The sequence below is a fragment of the Lagopus leucura genome, unplaced genomic scaffold, assembly GCF_019238085.1.
Source record: "Lagopus leucura isolate 7727_CA_CO unplaced genomic scaffold, USGS_WTPT01 Super-Scaffold_100012, whole genome shotgun sequence".
Taxonomy (NCBI): Eukaryota; Metazoa; Chordata; class Aves; order Galliformes; family Phasianidae; genus Lagopus; species Lagopus leucura.
In genome coordinates, this window is record NW_024962267.1 from 16916572 (window position 1) to 16933556 (window position 16985).

General features: G+C 46.8%; 2 protein-coding genes across 5 annotated transcripts in view; both read left to right on the forward strand.

The window, feature by feature from the left end:
• UNC80 (unc-80 homolog, NALCN channel complex subunit) overlaps positions 1-13007 on the forward strand; it is a 119030-nt gene extending 106023 nt beyond the window's left edge. For 2 of the 3 annotated variants that reach the window (XM_042874555.1, XM_042874554.1), the window contains 6 exons: positions 1140-1278; positions 3312-3368; positions 9292-9373; positions 9812-9923; positions 11049-11260; positions 12062-13007. In XM_042874555.1, the coding sequence (XP_042730489.1) occupies positions 1140-1278; positions 3312-3368; positions 9292-9373; positions 9812-9923; positions 11049-11260; positions 12062-12325 (866 nt within the window). In that variant the 3' untranslated portion in view covers positions 12326-13007. The remainder of the gene's footprint in view (positions 1-1139; positions 1279-3311; positions 3369-9291; positions 9374-9811; positions 9924-11048; positions 11261-12061) is intronic. The other variant, XM_042874556.1, reaches the window with a different exon arrangement.
• Positions 13008-15199: 2192 nt separating this feature from the next.
• Positions 15200-16985, forward strand: RPE (ribulose-5-phosphate-3-epimerase). Of its 2 annotated transcripts, none has more exons than XM_042874497.1 (6): positions 15200-15328; positions 15413-15492; positions 15558-15697; positions 15771-15905; positions 15991-16077; positions 16446-16985. In XM_042874497.1, the coding sequence occupies exons 1-6, from the start codon at positions 15207-15209 to the stop codon at positions 16566-16568; spliced, it is 687 nt and encodes a 228-aa protein (XP_042730431.1). In that variant the 5' UTR covers positions 15200-15206; the 3' UTR covers positions 16569-16985. The 2 variants fall into 2 exon arrangements, with proteins under 2 accessions (XP_042730431.1, XP_042730432.1); XM_042874498.1 differs by having other exon boundaries at positions 15232-15317.

Genomic DNA, 16985 nt, shown 5'->3' on the forward strand with positions numbered 1-16985 from the left:
GTTGGTTGCCATAATGCCTTGGAACTCAAGCACTTTGCTTTTTTATTTGAGGACTGCTGATTTTTCCCCGAAAGATGTTAAGCAAAAGGGAAAAAAAAGGCTGAAAACAAAACAAAACAGGCCAGTGCAGTTACAGCAGAATTGCCTTTGGAGAAAGAGCACTTAGACTGAAACTTCTCAGGCACAGCCCAATTTTATTTTGGCTGGGCTCGTTACTAACCATTGCACAATCCACCTGTGTGGATACCATTGTGCTGCCCATACATTGCTCTGTTACACACTGTGACAAACACTTATCAGCCTCCGAATAGTTGTGAGCTGCTTTGTGGAATGGGGAAGGCTATCTTCCTGTTTCTTGTGGCGCTGTTACCTCAGCTCTGCTTTGGCTTAATGCTGCCATATAATATTTCAATAAATCAAAATTGGACAAGGTCAAAAAGAAAAGGAAAAATGACACCAAACCTCCCCTGTGTTTTGTTTATTTATCATTAGAAGTTGTTGTGGTAAAAACCACAGCAGAGTCCTTTCTTTCCAGATACTTTATGTAATTTGAAACAGCACTGAAAATCTCAAGCAGCCCTGAATGCAATCCAACTGTCTGCATAGCTCAGCTGCAGTATGATGTGCTTGAGTCAATTTATCCGATTTTTTGGTGACATTTAAAATGCATGTCCCAAGGGGTGTTAAAGGCTGTCAGCCCTGCATTTTGCTTTGTTACGTGTTTTATCTTTTGTAACAGTGCTTTGCTGTACTGGTAGCAGCCATTTATTCATACTGTAACATGGCCAGTTACAACATTTATGACAGAAATTAACTGAACAATTTTTTAATCACAGGATTAAGCTTTAAGGAAACAGAATTCTCAAAACACATTTTCCTGAAAGCAGACATAAATCCCTGCCCCGTGTATGCTGTGTTCCTCATCCTGCAGGGTTTTATACCTGTGTCTTTCTGAACCATGATTGTAAAATCCAATGGAAATATTCCAAATTGCAGATTTAGGATCGTGGTAAGTAAGTGCTGGGCACACCACTGGCATCCTATTATCGTTTGACCAGTGTAAATGTAGAGGTGGTGTTTTTGGGAGTTGTTTTCTTTCCTTTCGTATTCTTTTTTCTTTTTATTATCTTTCTTTCTAGATGACTCCTTGAGCATGCCCAGTGTGGTAAGTGAACAGGAAGCATACCTTATGGGTGCCATTGGGAGAAGGAGGTTCTCCAGCCATCTCTCCAGCATGTCTGCACCTCAGGCTGAGGTGGGCATGTTGCCCAGCCAAAGGTAACAACGTGAGCTTTTCACCTTTCCATTATATTCATGAGAGCAGAAGTGGTGCAGGCATATTATGTGTAACTCAGGGATGTAAGATAGGAGAATCATCACATGCATAGTGATGATAAATCTATTCATCCTGAAATAGTATTGGACTGGCTTGGAAATAATGATTACCCAGGATGACTGGTGTTGTATAAGTTCCAGAAGAACAAGCTGTCATCACTTAAGCAGTTTTGGTAACTTCCAGCAGTTATTTCCCTCTGCTACTACAGTAGATAGCAAAAATAGAAGATGTGATTCCTGGTTTCTGCAGTGAACCACAGCATTGTACACGATCTGTATAGGTAGTGGGGGAGGAATCCCCAGAGCTGGACAGGGAGCAGAAGTAGCCTGTTTTACTTACACAGTTTTCTTCTATCCAGACATTATCCTTTCTAGGATAGTAACTATCTCATCTCAGACACTGAACGTCAAGCTCAAAGATGAGACTTAACACTGTTTAAAACCAGAAGTGCTCTTGCTGATGAGAATACCCTTGAATGCCTTATTCCTGATTAACGTGGAGTGGTGAGAAAGAGAGAAAATTGGGAAATGTGCATCTCTAGAGAGCATTGAGAGGAGTTTTGCTTTAAATGCGACTTGTTCAAAGTGAATAATACTTACTGTTCTCTTTTTCTGTGACATAGTTATCCAAACATACCTTTCAGTGGATAGATTAATTTATGCTACTTCCTTTGAACCTCTAAACAGTAAATTCTGCATTATCTCTTGACCAGCCGTAGAAAGTCAAATAACATTGTTCCCTCCCTGTCTTGTTTGGAAGCAAAGAAATAACCTTGATACATGAAGGAAAAGTAAGAGCTGTGGTACATACCAGCAGAGATAGGAGAGGTGATTTACAAGAGAAGAGTTGCACAGATTTTATCTGGGATTTTTCACTTACAGGAACTTGTTTGGCTTTTGAACCCAACTGATTCAAGCCCTTTGTTTCTTAAAAAATTAACGTGCAGGACTGCACTGTCCCCAATCCCTCATGACAATCCTGAACACGTAAACTTCATACGAGTCACAGCTGACTGGCAGCAGTGCTTGCTTTGTGCAATCCCGAGTCATGGTGATTCTGAGGAAAAAAAAAGAAAGATTGTAATTTCAGTTACAAATGAGCTTTGCTCTCTACTTTTGGTGTACGTGGTGTGCTAGGAGAATCATTTTTCATCTGTACAGGGAAAGTACAAGCTCAACAGGTACAGCCATAGCCCACAATATCACGCCCTTTTTAGTCAGAGGTGGTCTCTGGGCTTTCAGACTGCCTCACGAATGTAAACTAATTAATGCTAAGTAATGTTATTATTGCTTTCCTGCTGGTAACCCAACACACTGCTTTTTTTCTTTCACGTTTTCCCGACGGGCAGAGAAGGAAGGCTGCTTGTCCATGAATGGCTGAAGTGTAGAAAAGTGATGCGATTGCTTCCTGGTTTGCCAGGATCACTCCAGCTGTTTACTTACAGTTTCATTGCACTACAAGATCTTGCTTTGCAGATGTTTTTCCATAGAGTTGTACCTGAACAAGAGTGGTCCGTAGTTCCTGGGAAACAGATTAGCCTTTCCTTTCACCCAGAAGAACTGGCTCGTGGGGAAGGGCAAAAAAAAATATGAAAAAAAGCTTTCTATGAAGCTGGAAGTAAATAGAACTAAAATAAATGAAAACACCACAGAAAAATGGCTTAGAAAATAGTTCCTTGCCCTTATTACCAGTGGAAACACATCCTTTGGAATCCCTCAGCTCCTCGATTCATACCCGAGATGTAGAAGTCTCCATGTAGCGTAAACTCCCTCTGAAGACTGCTCCTGTTATCAGATGTTCTTCCAGCTCCTCTGAGTCATAGATGTGCTGCTGAGCCTGCGAGACCAATTACTGTTACCGTCCTTTTTTATTTTTTCTATTCCGTTGATATTTTTTCCCTTGAAAACAGAGACGATCGCATGCTTTTTTTGCATTTTCTTTCCCTAAATTTTTAATCTCCCTGCCCCTCCTGCAGTGAACCTAATGTCCTCGATGACTCCCCGAGCCTGGCCACTGAGGGCAGCCTCTCTAGGTACAGTGTTAACACTACCTGTCTGTCAGTGTGTGTGCTGGGAAACAGACTGTTTCCAACCTTTGTCTCTTCCCCTCACCTTCTGTTGCTCTTCCATCTCTGTCTCTTGTGGCTCATTGATATTCAGGCCTGCGAGTCAAAGGTGTAGCAAATCACCTTCAGTTTTCAGCTTTGATTGCCAAACTTTGAGGAAGTTAAGGGGAAGGAGAAATGGCAAGTGAAATAGTGATCTGTCTGGCTAGCATGGGGGTTTCCCCTTATTTAGCAATTTTGTGAAGGCATGAGAAAGATTATCCACAAGGTATTAGCTGTAGCCTGCTATAAATATTAATCTGGAGGCTTATATAAAACAGAGACATCTGTTTTTCCATTCATCTCACAATGCTGTCACCACAAAAGATTTAATACTAATATCGAGCAGTGTTCTTTAACATTCACTAATAAAACTAAATACACTCACTCCTGTGGAACATAGTTCTGTGTGGATCTCCACAGTAATTCTCAATATTTGCACTTCTCAAATGGTGGTTTTAGAAAGCTTTGCAGGCGAACACTATTATTCCATATATTGGAAAATTGCCCCATCTGAGCTGGAGTTTGGGCCAAGCTGTTTAGCATTTCCTGTGGACAGGGGAGTTTGTGTGCAAGCAGTGATAGGGCCGTGCCTGTCAAATGCATCAGGAGTAAGCCTAGAAGGGAGGTCTGCACCTTTAACTCCCACCTTGGCTGTGCTAGTCATCCTTACGTTCTCTGCTCACACCTCTCAGCCTGTCCTCACAAGGTCAGGGAGCTCATGAGGCCCAAGAGCATCTCTCTTTCTTTCCAGAAGAACAAGACCCCTTACATTGGCTGCAGGGTAGAAAACACGCCACTTCATTACTTGGCCGCACGAGCTGAAGATGTAGATGCACTGAGAGGCATTGGTGTGAATGGTTTTTATTCAGTTACTTAGATTTTACATGCCAGTAGCAGCTTTTTGGGGTGGGGACAGGCTGCTCTGCTCATTTGTTCGTTCTTCTCGGGTGACAAGTGGAGAGTTTATCATTAGTTGTGTCACTAAGACCATCCTATGACTCACGCTGTTCTTTGTGTACTTGAATCCTGCTTTGGCAGATTGGCTTTTAAATGGTGCCACTGTAGGAACAGCATTGGGAAAAGACGTAGGCTTGTTGGCAGAGGCAGGAAAGTGGTAATCTGTTTCCATGTCACAGCAAAATTGATCGCGTGTTCATCTGAGCTAGTTTTGGGGCTTAAAACGAAGTGATTCAACCCAAGAAGCTTAGGGCTATCTCAGATGTAGAACTAAAAGCTCACCCCAGCTGAGGAAGATGAGAAAAGAAGGTCCATATCTGAGTTAGAGCTTTCACAACCTGATACCAGGCTGTGTCAGTGTTGAGTTTGAAATGTTTTGATCGACTGGGCCGAGCAACGTGAGACAACTGAATCAACAGATGAGTTTGAAAGCAGTAATTTATTTTGAACCCTGAAATATAATCAACTGCACGGTGGGTTCTTAGTAATTTATCACACCAGATCTTGCTGGACAATGTATCTTCCACCCTGCTCTGTGGTACAGGGCTTTCTTGGATGAAGATCTGAACAGACGTATTTGGGAGTCACTTCTGTAGAGATCAGTATTTACTTTCAAGGAGCAGGCATCAGGGCTGCAAAACCTTAGAAATAAAGAGGACAAGGAAATACTGCAAGCTCATATTAAAAAGCTAGATTACATTTCTGTGAGCAAGAAAAGTCATTTCAAATGCACTGTTAAATTTGCAAATTGGATTCCTCCTCTAAAGCACAGAAGTAATGAAGCAGACTGTAGGAGTTTATTGTGCTATGGGGATCACAGGATAGAATAAATGTGTTTTTACATTTAGGAACATTAGCTTTCAATAAAGTAGGCTTCAGTTTTTCTCACGTAACTCTGATTGGAAGACAGTGACAACTGTTGAGGATTGCCTTCTGAATTGAAGATCCAAATTTAATTGTAACTGACACAAAGAAATAAATCACATGGACATTAAACCCTTATAGAGAGTAGGAGTTTTAAATAAATTAAATAAATAGTGACAAATAGAAGAACGAGTAAAGTCTGTTTGCCTTTGTTCTATAGCAGTTATAGCCAGCTATGCAGAATAGCAGGAAAGACAGAAGGGAATAGCATTTAAGTGCTCAGAAGTAAACAGATAGCATGGGCTGCAGGGCTGAGGAACGTTTGCACCCAGCATCATGTGTTTGTAATCAGAGGAGAGCACATTTCCCCCAAATCAGGAAAGGAAGAAAAATGAGAACTCACTGTAATGGAAATCTGTTGCACAAAGGCATTGTCTGTTAATGTTTATAGCTATGCCTACCGTACCTTCATGGTACCTGACAGGGAAGATGAAAGCAAATTCATATTGTCAGGGCAAGCATAGCAGATCTAACACCGGCACCATGTGTCTGGGAATACAAGAGCTGGACTTTATCTACATTTTCCACTGGTCTTTGTCCACTAACCCTCCTCACTCAGATGTCTTGGGTCGTAGTGTGTAAATCCTACCGCAGTGGCTTGGCAAGCATGTACAGCTTTTTAGCAGACCTTTAAACTCCTTGCCTCCTTTGTTTTATTTTCCTCTTTCATCTTTTTTTTTATTTTTTTTTTTGCTGCATGGTTTCTTGTAATTTATGAACATCGCTTATTAATTACCCGTGTGACAAAGTTTGTTTTAACCCCCCACTGTGTGACTGGCTGTCATTTCTTGCAGTGCTGGTGGCACGCTTCCATGAAGCTGGGTTTGTCTGATCTTTTGCTCCCCTGTCTCTGCCATAACTATGAAATGGAAGCAACATTGCTGCAAGGATAAAAACTCTGACAGTTACTCAGGGAGTGACAGAGCATCTTTGTGATGGGCAGGAAATTTTTCAGTTTTGTTATTCCCAAATAAATCTGATGTATGTTGTGCAGCAAAACCCTCCTTATTGATCACGTTGCCATAGGAGGGAAAGGTACTGTCAGCTGAAACGCCATTTGATTTAGTGTTCTTTGATTGGGTCCCACAGGCTGCCTGAAAAACAGTGTGCTCCTGGTCAGCTCTGGTAAACAAGGAGAGACAGGAGAGGAGGAAAGGCTGAGGCAGAGTCAACAATCTGTCTGCCACGTTCGTTTTCATGGAAATACGATCAGCTGAGCTTGCTTTGATGTGAAAACAGACCCACACAAAGTGAAAAGCTGTATCTGAAATATCAGCTGCTCATCTGAAATTCGTGGTCCTTATGACTCTCCTCTCCCTCCCTTCTCCTCTCTTCTTCAAAATTTGGGGACAAAAGGCAAAAGAGCAGAGCCACATCAGGACTGTGCTGTGTGCAGACAGCTCTGCAAAACTGTGCTGCTCTCCAACCCAACATTTGCCTTCAGTAATTATCTGCAATTTCAGCTCATAAGATCATCCTGAATTATGTCAATTAGCGTAATGATTCAGCACTGGAAATAAACATACACCAGCACTAAACTCATTTCACTTACGATATTAGAGAGGCTGAAAATCCCAGACTCTAGCAGGAAGACAAGAAATCCAGCCTTTCTGTTGCTCACCTCTCTATTGTCTGTCTTCACTGCTCAGGTTACTCCATGGGAGTCATTTTTCTCTTCATGTGTAACCTCTGTGCCCTCATGTGGTCGACATGCTCTCTTTATCTAATGACCTTTTCAAAGTAGTTTCATGATGCATGTGAAGTGATTTTGTCTCACCACTATAAACAGCGTTTTGTACTGAATAACTGTAGTCTTCCTGCTACAGACAGGTATGTCTCCTCACTCATCTAACTTAAGAGCTGCTGCTCCTTCATCAGACATTTTAACAGTATTCTCAGAAGCTAGTCCAATAGAAAAATTTTCTTTCAAGGGCTTCTCTGGCCAATTCTTATTTAAGTCCCATACTGGCAATTACCCTTAAAACTTCTTAAAAGTCAGTGGAATAAGTTTTTTGTAACTCTAGAGGCAGAAGATTAGGAAATTTCTACAAGCTGTAAATTCTGATAGTCTGGAGCACAAATCAAAAGGCCAATTGAAGCGTAGTTTCTTTGCTTTAATAAGGACAAGAACACAGTCCTGCTCACAGGAAGTAACTGAGGACTCTGCTTATTCATATGCGTGTGTTTGCATGTTGTTTAGGATGCTTTGTATGTAAACCGTGTCAATACCCTACCTAAAAGCTGGAAAATATGTTCCAGAGGCTGGTGATCTCATTTGGAGGAGCTGTCTGAGGGAGAAAAGGACTGAAATGTATCTTTGTTTGTTCTGGCTTTGAGCTTGCAGAAGCTTTTCCTTTTTTCCAAACCACCACAGCTGTGGTGAGATTGCTGCAGGCATGGCTGGGGTTATGGCGTTGTGGTCAGACGATGAGAAGAGAAACAGCTTCAGGGGCTGCAGGTAGTGTCTCTCTCCTGAAGTTGCCAGCTGTCTCACCACGAAGCTTTTGGAAACGCATACAGTTTAGTGCAAAGTCTGGCTTCAGTTTAAACTGATAAGGGAGCAAGGAAAAGGACTTTCAGCTCAGTTAACCAGACTTTGACCTGAAGCAGCCGGAAAGCTCCCATGTTCTGTTGTACCAAACTTACACAGAGCAATGACTTCTGCCGAAGGGAGGAGCGAGCTGCTTAGGAGAGAGAACTTCTTGAGCCTTTCCACAGACATCCTCCATGACTTCTTGTCTGACCATGTCAACCCTTAGGTTTGTCTTTTTCCTCTGCTCAAATTAGGTCAGATAGTAAACCTTCACTCTGGTGGTGGTACTGAGCTCCTCTAGGGAAGATCCAGGGAAAACATCTAGAGAAAGAAAAGTTGCTTTCCTTTAGATGAAGGCAGGCCTAAAGCAAGACGGATTGTAATACCGAATCTTCGACAGTGCACACCAGCTATAGCTGGAGGTTGCTAAATAGGACTTGTGGCTCAGTGGATTCCAGCCTTTCCCAAATAAGCAGGTGCCTGATTTAAAGGAAGTCCATCTAAATGTTAGCTGCTACTGTAACCATATGCCTTTCAGACATAGTTTGTTCAGCTATTACGTTTTGTGACCGCTGCCTGCTAAATGACCAACTTTTAACTGTTGGGAGCAATGCAGTACTTGATAAAAATGAGGGGAGGGTGGAATTCTTATAGGAAGTAGATTTAATGATCAGTTGAATAGTAGAAGGAGATGGTATGTAGCCGAGTCTGTTTTATTGCTAAAGATTGTTCTGTGCCAAGATATAAAAACTAAAAATGTGCGCTTTTATGTATATATGAATTTTATGTTCACTTGTATTTTTCATGTTAGCCACAGAGACTCAAGGCTGCAAGTGTTGAGTGTGGGGCCTTGTTCACATAACTCATGCATCCATTATGTGAATAGATCCTTTGTCACTTTGTGTTTGTTTTTTGTTTGTTGACTCAAATTGGAATTAAAACCAGATGACAAAATTGTGATGAGGCTGTGGAGTCCCTCTGGGAGGAAAAAAAAAAAAAAAAAAGCTTTTACAACATTGTCTGTGAAAAAAATGAAAAGCAAACAAGAAGGTTTTAGAACTAGGAAGCTGATATTCTTGCCTTTGTTGCTGAAGCCCATGTGGCAAAGGATGGAGAGAAGTGAGTGTTGCTCAGTGGGATGCATCAATCAATGACTGAAAACTGAAATTTGCAGTTATTTCTAGTCGGATGCTACCTGTGCGTGGCCAAGTCCTGAATGCCATGACTCCACCTCCCACCCTCTCCTAAGCCTTGGAAGCCAAAACCCAACAGACACGTTCCCACCATCCTTCAAAGACAGTATGTGCTCTTTGAAGTGACCGTGCCATTAGTGGTTGATCTATCTATTTATTTATTTTAGTCACAATTGCCAGGATTCCTGCTGGTTAGACAAGTTGCTTCTGTGCTTGACCTAATGCTGTTGGTATCCAACAGGGTGGCAAGTGTGCAGAGTGAGCCAGGGCAGCAGAACCTCCTTCTGCAGCAACCCCTGGGGCGGAAGAGAGGTCTACGGCAGGTGAGTGAACAGGCCTGGGTTGTTTTTTCTAGTCTGTCTCTGTTCTGAAATGATTTCTGGATGTGACATGTTCCTTGTACATAACTTGTGGTACTCTAGTTGAGTTAGCAAGTACTGCCAATTTGTAGCTGCGAGACCTGACGAACCCTCCAAAAGAAGCTGTACTTCGTATTGAACTCCCTGAATCTTTCCTTTGCAGGTTTTTGTTGTTTTTATTGGTTGGTTAGGTTGTTTTCAATCTCATATTGTGTTACCCCAAGTGCACTGACTGCATTTGACAGCGAAACTAAAAAGACAAGCCACAGAAGTTTTAATACGAAGGACATGTCTGAGACACAGAAACATTAAAATATGTATGTGTATCCTTTCTGCAGGGGTGAAGTTGTGTGTTATATGAATGCACCTAAGCCTAACATGGCTCTTTCTTCCAATATCTAGCTTCGACGACCACTGCTGTCACGTCAGAAAACTCAGACTGAGCCTCGTAGCCGCCACGGAGCTCGACTTTCAACCACTCGGCGGAGCATCCAGCCAAAACCAAAACCGAGTGGTAGGGCTGTACTGCATGCTCAGAATCAGCACTTCATATGCTGAAGTGGAAAATACTTGGTTGTTGCTCTAGATCAAAGGAAAAGTTAGTATATTTGAAGGGTATGTAAGCAGTTTTCAGCTGCTTTGCAGAAATAAGAGTGCCATCGTTATGTTCAGTTCCATTTGGTAAGGGCTGGGAAATGTTACTACAGGGAAGCATCACCAGGTTTATTCTTTTTTTTAGCAAGTGGATTATCCTATCAGCTATGGTTGAATGGCTTCTCCAATAGCCAGCAAGGTGAAGCTGGACTGGACAATGACCATGTTTCTTAAAGCTGTGGAGAATTTAGGGTACAGGTGTCCTCCATTGCTTGTCCAAAACCTCCAGACGTGCCTATTTTGAAAATGCTAGTGAGAGTGGAAGAAAGAAAATTTCCACCATTTGGAAGCTTTGCAGTTCAGAGTTTTAAGGGCTGTATATGAAAATGAATACGAGTCAGCACTGTCGAGCAGAACAGGTAGCTGCATTCTGCACGTCTGAAGTGAGCAATTAACTTGGGAGGAAACACGTGGAAGAGCAAAGGTCTATTGAGAACTTCCCGAGTTTCTAATTGCTCAGCCAGGACTGTTGGGCTAACAGTGCTGCTGGAGATGTTTGGAACATAAAACTTCTCCTGGAATAACGAAGGGTGAGAGCAAGGCTATTAGTTTCATGGCTGAGTTTTAGTCCCGGTAGTGGACTCAGGCAGTGGCAGGAACAAGAGGCAGTCAGCTCCTCTCTTCCTTTTCTCAAATTTCCTGCAAAGCCTCGGGCAACTTCCTTCTATGATTATGCCCTACATGGGAATCCAATACACTGCATTCAGGGATGGGAAGATGTCTTGGGTGGCTCATCGAGCCATGACAAAGACAGGTAGGGTCAGTAGTCTTCAGAAGAACCACGACTCTTGCTATGGCTTGAGAGGAAGCCTACGAATAAAAGGCTTTTAAATTGGATGCCATTTAGACAGCTTATAAAGATGGAATGAATCAGGAATCCTGTCTTGCTTGTAAAAACTCTAGGGATGCTGTCTGCTTTTGTTCTGTTTTCCTTCCCAAATTACAGCATCTTAATATTCAATTTTCTGGGCTTTGTACCTCTCAGCGGAGCAGAAGCGTTCGGTGACTTTCACTGAAGCCCAGCCGGAGGCAACACCACCATCCCCAGCCAAATCCCCAGCTTCAGCTGCCCAGCAGCAGGGCTGCAGCCGCAGCAGCCCCCAGGAGAGCAGCAAGCAGGAAGCACCGAGTAAACCTGTGCTGACGTCCTCACCTGCCGTCGTTGTAGCTGATCTCCATAGCCAGACCGCTGGCCAGGTAGCATGTCCGACAGTTTTATCGTGTGTGTGCCTGCTGCTTCGTCTCAGCCTCAACAAGTTAAGTTGCAGGGCAGATAGATAAAGCTGTACTACAGCCGTATGATGAAAACCTGCTGATGAGTAAAGACTGGCTTTTTTTTAGGCTGAATTTTATCAACCCCTCACCTCTCTACCTTTGCAACGATTCTTAGTTTGCAAATCCCTGTTTCTTCTCTTTTTATCTTCGCATCAGACCCACAAGTCCCTGTGGAGCTGTGTGAGATTTTGACTGGTCTTTGCACCTCGTTCTATGAGCAATGAGTCCTTCAGGAAGGATTCCTGCACAAACTCGGGGGTTTATGTCAACAGCATCATGTTTCAAAAGGAGCTTAGCTCAACCTCTCTGTGTTGGACACCACTGAGCCCAGTGCAGAGATAATCATGATCACCATTTCAACACGCTGAGACTGCACTGTGACACTGAGATCTTTATGCACCCAGACATCTCACGTCTTTTGGGTGTATGGCCTTCGCCATGAATGTGTGTAAGAAGCTCTTGTTGAAGATATACTTAACAATGAAACGGCAAAGAGTTAAAAACTGAAAGCAGGCAACTTTTCTGGTTATTGCTACAAATTTGATTCACCAGCAAAAATTGTAAGGGTAGAACGTTAGGGACTTAAAATCTGCAATTACCTGGCCCCTTAATGGCAAAACAGTAGTTCAGAATAAGAAAATATTTCCCAAATGTTCCCTTGCTCTTTTTTCTTGCCCTCTCCCTCTTTCTCTGAGCCTAACCACTGGCTCTCCTCTCCTGCAGAGCGAGGCACTTTCTGCTGAGAAGGAGAAAGAGGAGAGCGTGGAGTCCCGGCCAGCCACAGCACAGAGCACGCCGCCCACACAGCTCTCTGACACCGAGGACTACGCTGGCCTGGAGACCACCAGCTTGCTGCAGCACAGGGACACGGTCCTTCACATCAGTGAGGACAATGGGATGGAAAACCCCTTGCTGGCCACTCACTTCAGCTTCACACCTGTGGAGCTTGGGGAGACGGACGTCGACCTGGATGAATCTCATGTTTAACTCTTGGGGAGGTACAGGAGTGGGAGGAGGAAGAGAAAACTGTACCTTCTCCTTTGAGTTCCCCGGTAACTAGTAACTAATTAAGAGCACTTTATTATCCAAAAGCAGAATAGAGCTAACAGCCCGTTGCTATAGACTGGCAAAGTTCTGTATGAGGAATCTATTTATATCCAGGGCAAGATGGTAGGAGCAGAGAATTTGTACAAAATTCTCAGGGTACGGGTGTGTGGGCAAATGTGTGTGGTCCACAGAGCCCTGATGTGGCAGCCGTGCACTGTGATAGGCAGCCTCTCTGGGTGAGCAGGCTGAGGTACTGTGCAAGGAAAGAGAGTGAGAGACCTCTCTGAGATTTATTTTTGTAGCTGTGTTGAGAAGAGGGCTGGTTATGCAGTAGCTGGATGCCAGGCTTTTACAGCTTGGTAGCGACAGTGAAAACGCTGACAAAAAGTACCAATCTAAAGCTTGACTTTTACAAGCCTGGGACCATTGTTTCTTACTTGCAGAGCAACGATAAGCACCGTGGAGCAATTAGGCAGTTTTCTTTTTGATTTCTTTGGCACTGCAGGCATTGGTTGAGTTTACTTTTATCTGTTGGTGTCATTCCACTCTGTAAGATGCTGCCCTCCTGCTACAAAAATATTTGCTCTGTAAAACTAAATACAGTGCATACCATAGCAAGGAATGCATGTGCTGTGCGCAGAGAGATGGACAGGGGGTGAGTGGTCCATGGATGGGATACATACTCCACGCTGTCCCGCTTTCATGTACTGAGTGATACACAGTTTAAAAGGAAAACCATCTAGGAAACCACATCAGGAGTGCGTGGACCTTCTGGTACCTTGCAACTCCTCCACTGATGCTGTCTTACATACTTAGATATAGGGATTTAAAGTGAATATTTATATATGGTATTTTCGTGTTCCTTATAGATGCAAACATACAAATATATATGTGCTTTGCAAACAAAAGATGGATATTGCAGGGCAGAAACTTGAGGAAATAATCTATTTTTGGCATGTTGAGATTCTATTTAAAAAGGTTCCATTTTATGCGTGTAACTTGATGGCTGCAAGTGCGAGATCTGTATGTGTTATAAATCTGTGGCAGAATTACTGGGACACGTGAATGTAGCCGTTAGCTGCTAAGGGACAAACTGCAAACCAGCTGTGAATCAAGCCATGAAATCATAAGCGGTGCCCAAAGTCACCCCGTGCTTTGGGACTCCCATGCAGCCTTTTCCAGTGTCTGTGAGAAGCATAGATACTGTGGTTTTTGACTGTGGTGTTATTGTGCAGAGAAAAATGCTTCAGATCACTGCGAGAGTTTGCAAAATGTGCTCATTACCAGCTCGGCCCCTAGGGCTTGTAATTTGAACATGTGCGTCATAAAGCAGCCTGACTGCGGAGATGGAGCGATATCCTCTCCATCTCCAAGGGAAGGACTCGTGTCTCTTGCCAGCATCTCCCTGGGAGCGGTTTAAATGCCGCCCTACAAACGCTTGTCTCACTGCTGTGGGGCAGTGCGCACGTTTTACTGCATTGTGAAAAACGATGTGCGTGCCTGGCAGCAGCTGGTTGCAGTCGTGTTCCAACCCGTGCAGCCCTGGGCCGTGCTGCCTGGCGTCTGCCAAACGCTCACGTTTGATGGGAGCTGTCAGCAGGGATCCTGTGCGCATTCAGCTCGCGCAGCCGACAGCAAAAGCCACCCCAAGCGCAGGGGCACTGAGCACGTGCTGCTTCCACTGCCCAGGGGGCAAGCTGTATCTCTTTATTAATCTATCCCTCTGTCCATCCATCTGTAGGTGGTGCACTAATGCAGCTTTAAAGCTGAGGTGGAAGCGTTACGGGGAGATGATGGGGTGGCAGCCTCAGAGCTGCTGCTCAGTGGGCGTCCCAAACAACAGGCTGCTTGCTTTGCTGACCGCACCGTGCTCTGCCCTTCTTATCTCCTCAGCATGCTGCATCCAGCACCAGCCTCCTGTACCACAGCGCTTTGCATCTGCTCCTAGCTCAAATTCCAGTGGCTAGAAATGTTACTGCTAACAGTGATGCACAAGTGAGAGAAAACACAGCCTCACTTTGACAGCCCCAGCTAGGCTGGGTGCAGGTGGGCAGCAGGAGAGCTCGGGTGCAGGCTGAGCAAACTGCTGCAGCACAGCACGGGGCTCGGGGTGCATTTCATCCAGTGATCTCGTGTTGGAAACGAGAAGGGAGAACCAGCTTTAATGAGAGTGGGGCCTTACTGTGTACTGCAGCAGCAATTAAGAGTGTGATTTATTTAAGTGTATGTAATACGAATTGCATTAAGGTCTCCCTCTGCCAGCAGTCACCCTGCAGCAGTAAGCCGCAGGCACGACTAGAACGCCCGTTTCCCACGTGCAGCGCTGCGTCCCCCTGTCGTTTCCCATCGGCCCGGTGCCTGGCCGTGCGCTGCAGCCCTTTGGTGCACAACCACCGCGTTTCTGCTGCGAGTGCAAACCGCGCCGCTCCCTTAGCGTTAGAGGCCTTAAGCGCGCGTGCTGTTGAACCCGTCCGTGTTTCTGTCGGCCCTGCCGCCTCGCCATTTTATGCACGCGTTGTTCGGAGGCCTAAATACAGAGGCAGAAGGACAGCGCTGTGTGTGTGTTTGCTGCCGCGCCGCCCCGGGCCCGCAGAGCGGCCGGCCCACGTGCCTGCCGTCGGACAGCCGCGGCCATCGCCGCGCCGCGCTCGGGGCCGCGCCGTCCAAAGTGCCATTTGGTTCGGGTTCGTTCGCTCGGTTCGGTTGAGTCCCGCGGCCCCGCCCGTCCCGCCCGAGGCGAAGATGGCGCGGTGGGGGGCGGTGCCGCCCGTCCCGTGACGCCTCGCGGCGCCGGCGCACGCGCGGAGGCCCGGCGGCGGCCATGGCGTCGGGGTGCCGGATCGGGCCGTCCATCCTCAACAGCGACCTGGCGGCGCTGGGCGCCGAGTGCAGCCGCATGCTGGACTGCGGGGCTGATTACCTGCACCTGGATGTAATGGACGGGTAACGGCCGCGGCGCGAGGCGGGCGGGGCGCGGGGCGGCGCGAGGCGGCGCGGCGGTAACTTGCTGTGTGTTCGGCCCCCAAGGCACTTCGTGCCGAACATCACCTTCGGGCACCCCGTGGTGGAGAGCCTGCGCAAGCGGCTGGGCCGGGAGCCCTTCTTCGGTAAGCGGGCGGGGGCGGCGCGGCGCGGCCCGGCGGGGCTCTCGCTGACGGCCTGCCGCCCGCAGACGTGCACATGATGGTGGCCCGGCCCGAGCAGTGGGTGCAGCCCATGGCCGTGGCTGGCGCCAACCAGTACACCTTCCACCTGGAGGCCACCGACGGCCCCGGCGCGCTCATTAAGGACATCCGCGAGAACGGCATGAAGGTGAGCGCGAGGCCGGGGGCCGCGCCGGGCCGCGGGGGGCAGCGCGTTCCCCGACCGTTCTCCTCTCTGGCAGGTGGGGCTGGCCATCAAACCCGGCACCGCGGTGGAGCAGCTGGCGCCGTTGGCCAACCAGATCGACGTGGCCCTGGTGATGACGGTGGAGCCGGGCTTCGGAGGGCAGAAGTTCATGGAAGACATGATGCCGAAGGTGAGCCCGGCGTCCGCTCGTGCCGGGCTCTCGGCGCTGGCGCGGCCCGGGGTGACGCCGCGCCTCCCTCGCTGTGTGCCCTCAGGTGCAGTGGCTGAGGACGCAGTTCCCGTCGCTGGACATCGAGGTGGACGGAGGAGTCGGGCCTGACACCATCCACAAGTGTGCCGAGGTGAGGGGCTGCGCTCGGGAGGCCCGGGGGCGTCGCCGCCCCTGAGAAATGGCGCGGGTGGAGCCGCCGTGCGGTGCTTTGCGGTCGGAGGGAACGGCGAGGCAGGCGATGCCAGCGTCGTGTGGGGCCTGAGCTCGTGCTCGTTTCGGCTGTGGCTCCTGAAGCCTCTCCAAAGCGAAAGCTGGTGTTCCTCGTATGCTCAGGTAACAGGAGCGGGGATGAGGAAGTTACTGCTGGGGAAGTGCAGCTGCAGTAGTGAGGCGCGGCGCCTGAGCCTGCGAGCAGTGCTCCTCTGTCCTTCGGCCTCGCGTCGGTCGCTGCCCTTACTTGTGTCCCATGTCACTGAGCGGGTGTTTAATGTCTTCCAGGCGGGTGCAAATATGATTGTGTCTGGCAGTGCCATTATGAAGAGCGCAGATCCGAGATCTGTGATCAATCTGCTAAGGAATGTGTGTTCAGAAGCTGCTCAGAAGCGGTGTCTGGATCGGTGAGACCTACCCGAGCAGTGCTCCAGAAGGCTCTGGGCGCACAGGAAAACCCTTGTTTCTCATGCTAAGGGAGGGCTGGATGAACATTAATCGTGGAAACTTGTTGCTGCTGAACAGAGGAATCATTCCTTCGCTGCAATGAAGCAAGCAGCAGTGAAAAACTGGCTGTCTTTCAGGGTTGGAAATGCAATGGTTTGAACCTGTTTCTTGATTCTGTGGAGGCTAATTGTGTGGCACAATTTGTAATGCTGGCTGAACTGCAGTTCAGTCAATCTTTGCTTGCTAGAAGAGTGTAGCACCGCCATGGGCCGCTACCTTGTGGGAGACTAATGAACCTGCCTTTCGCTGTCTGTGTTTGTCATTTGGTCTGTGCGTTCCTGCAAAACTTCCACTGTCTGCATTAAACACACTTCTGCTGTG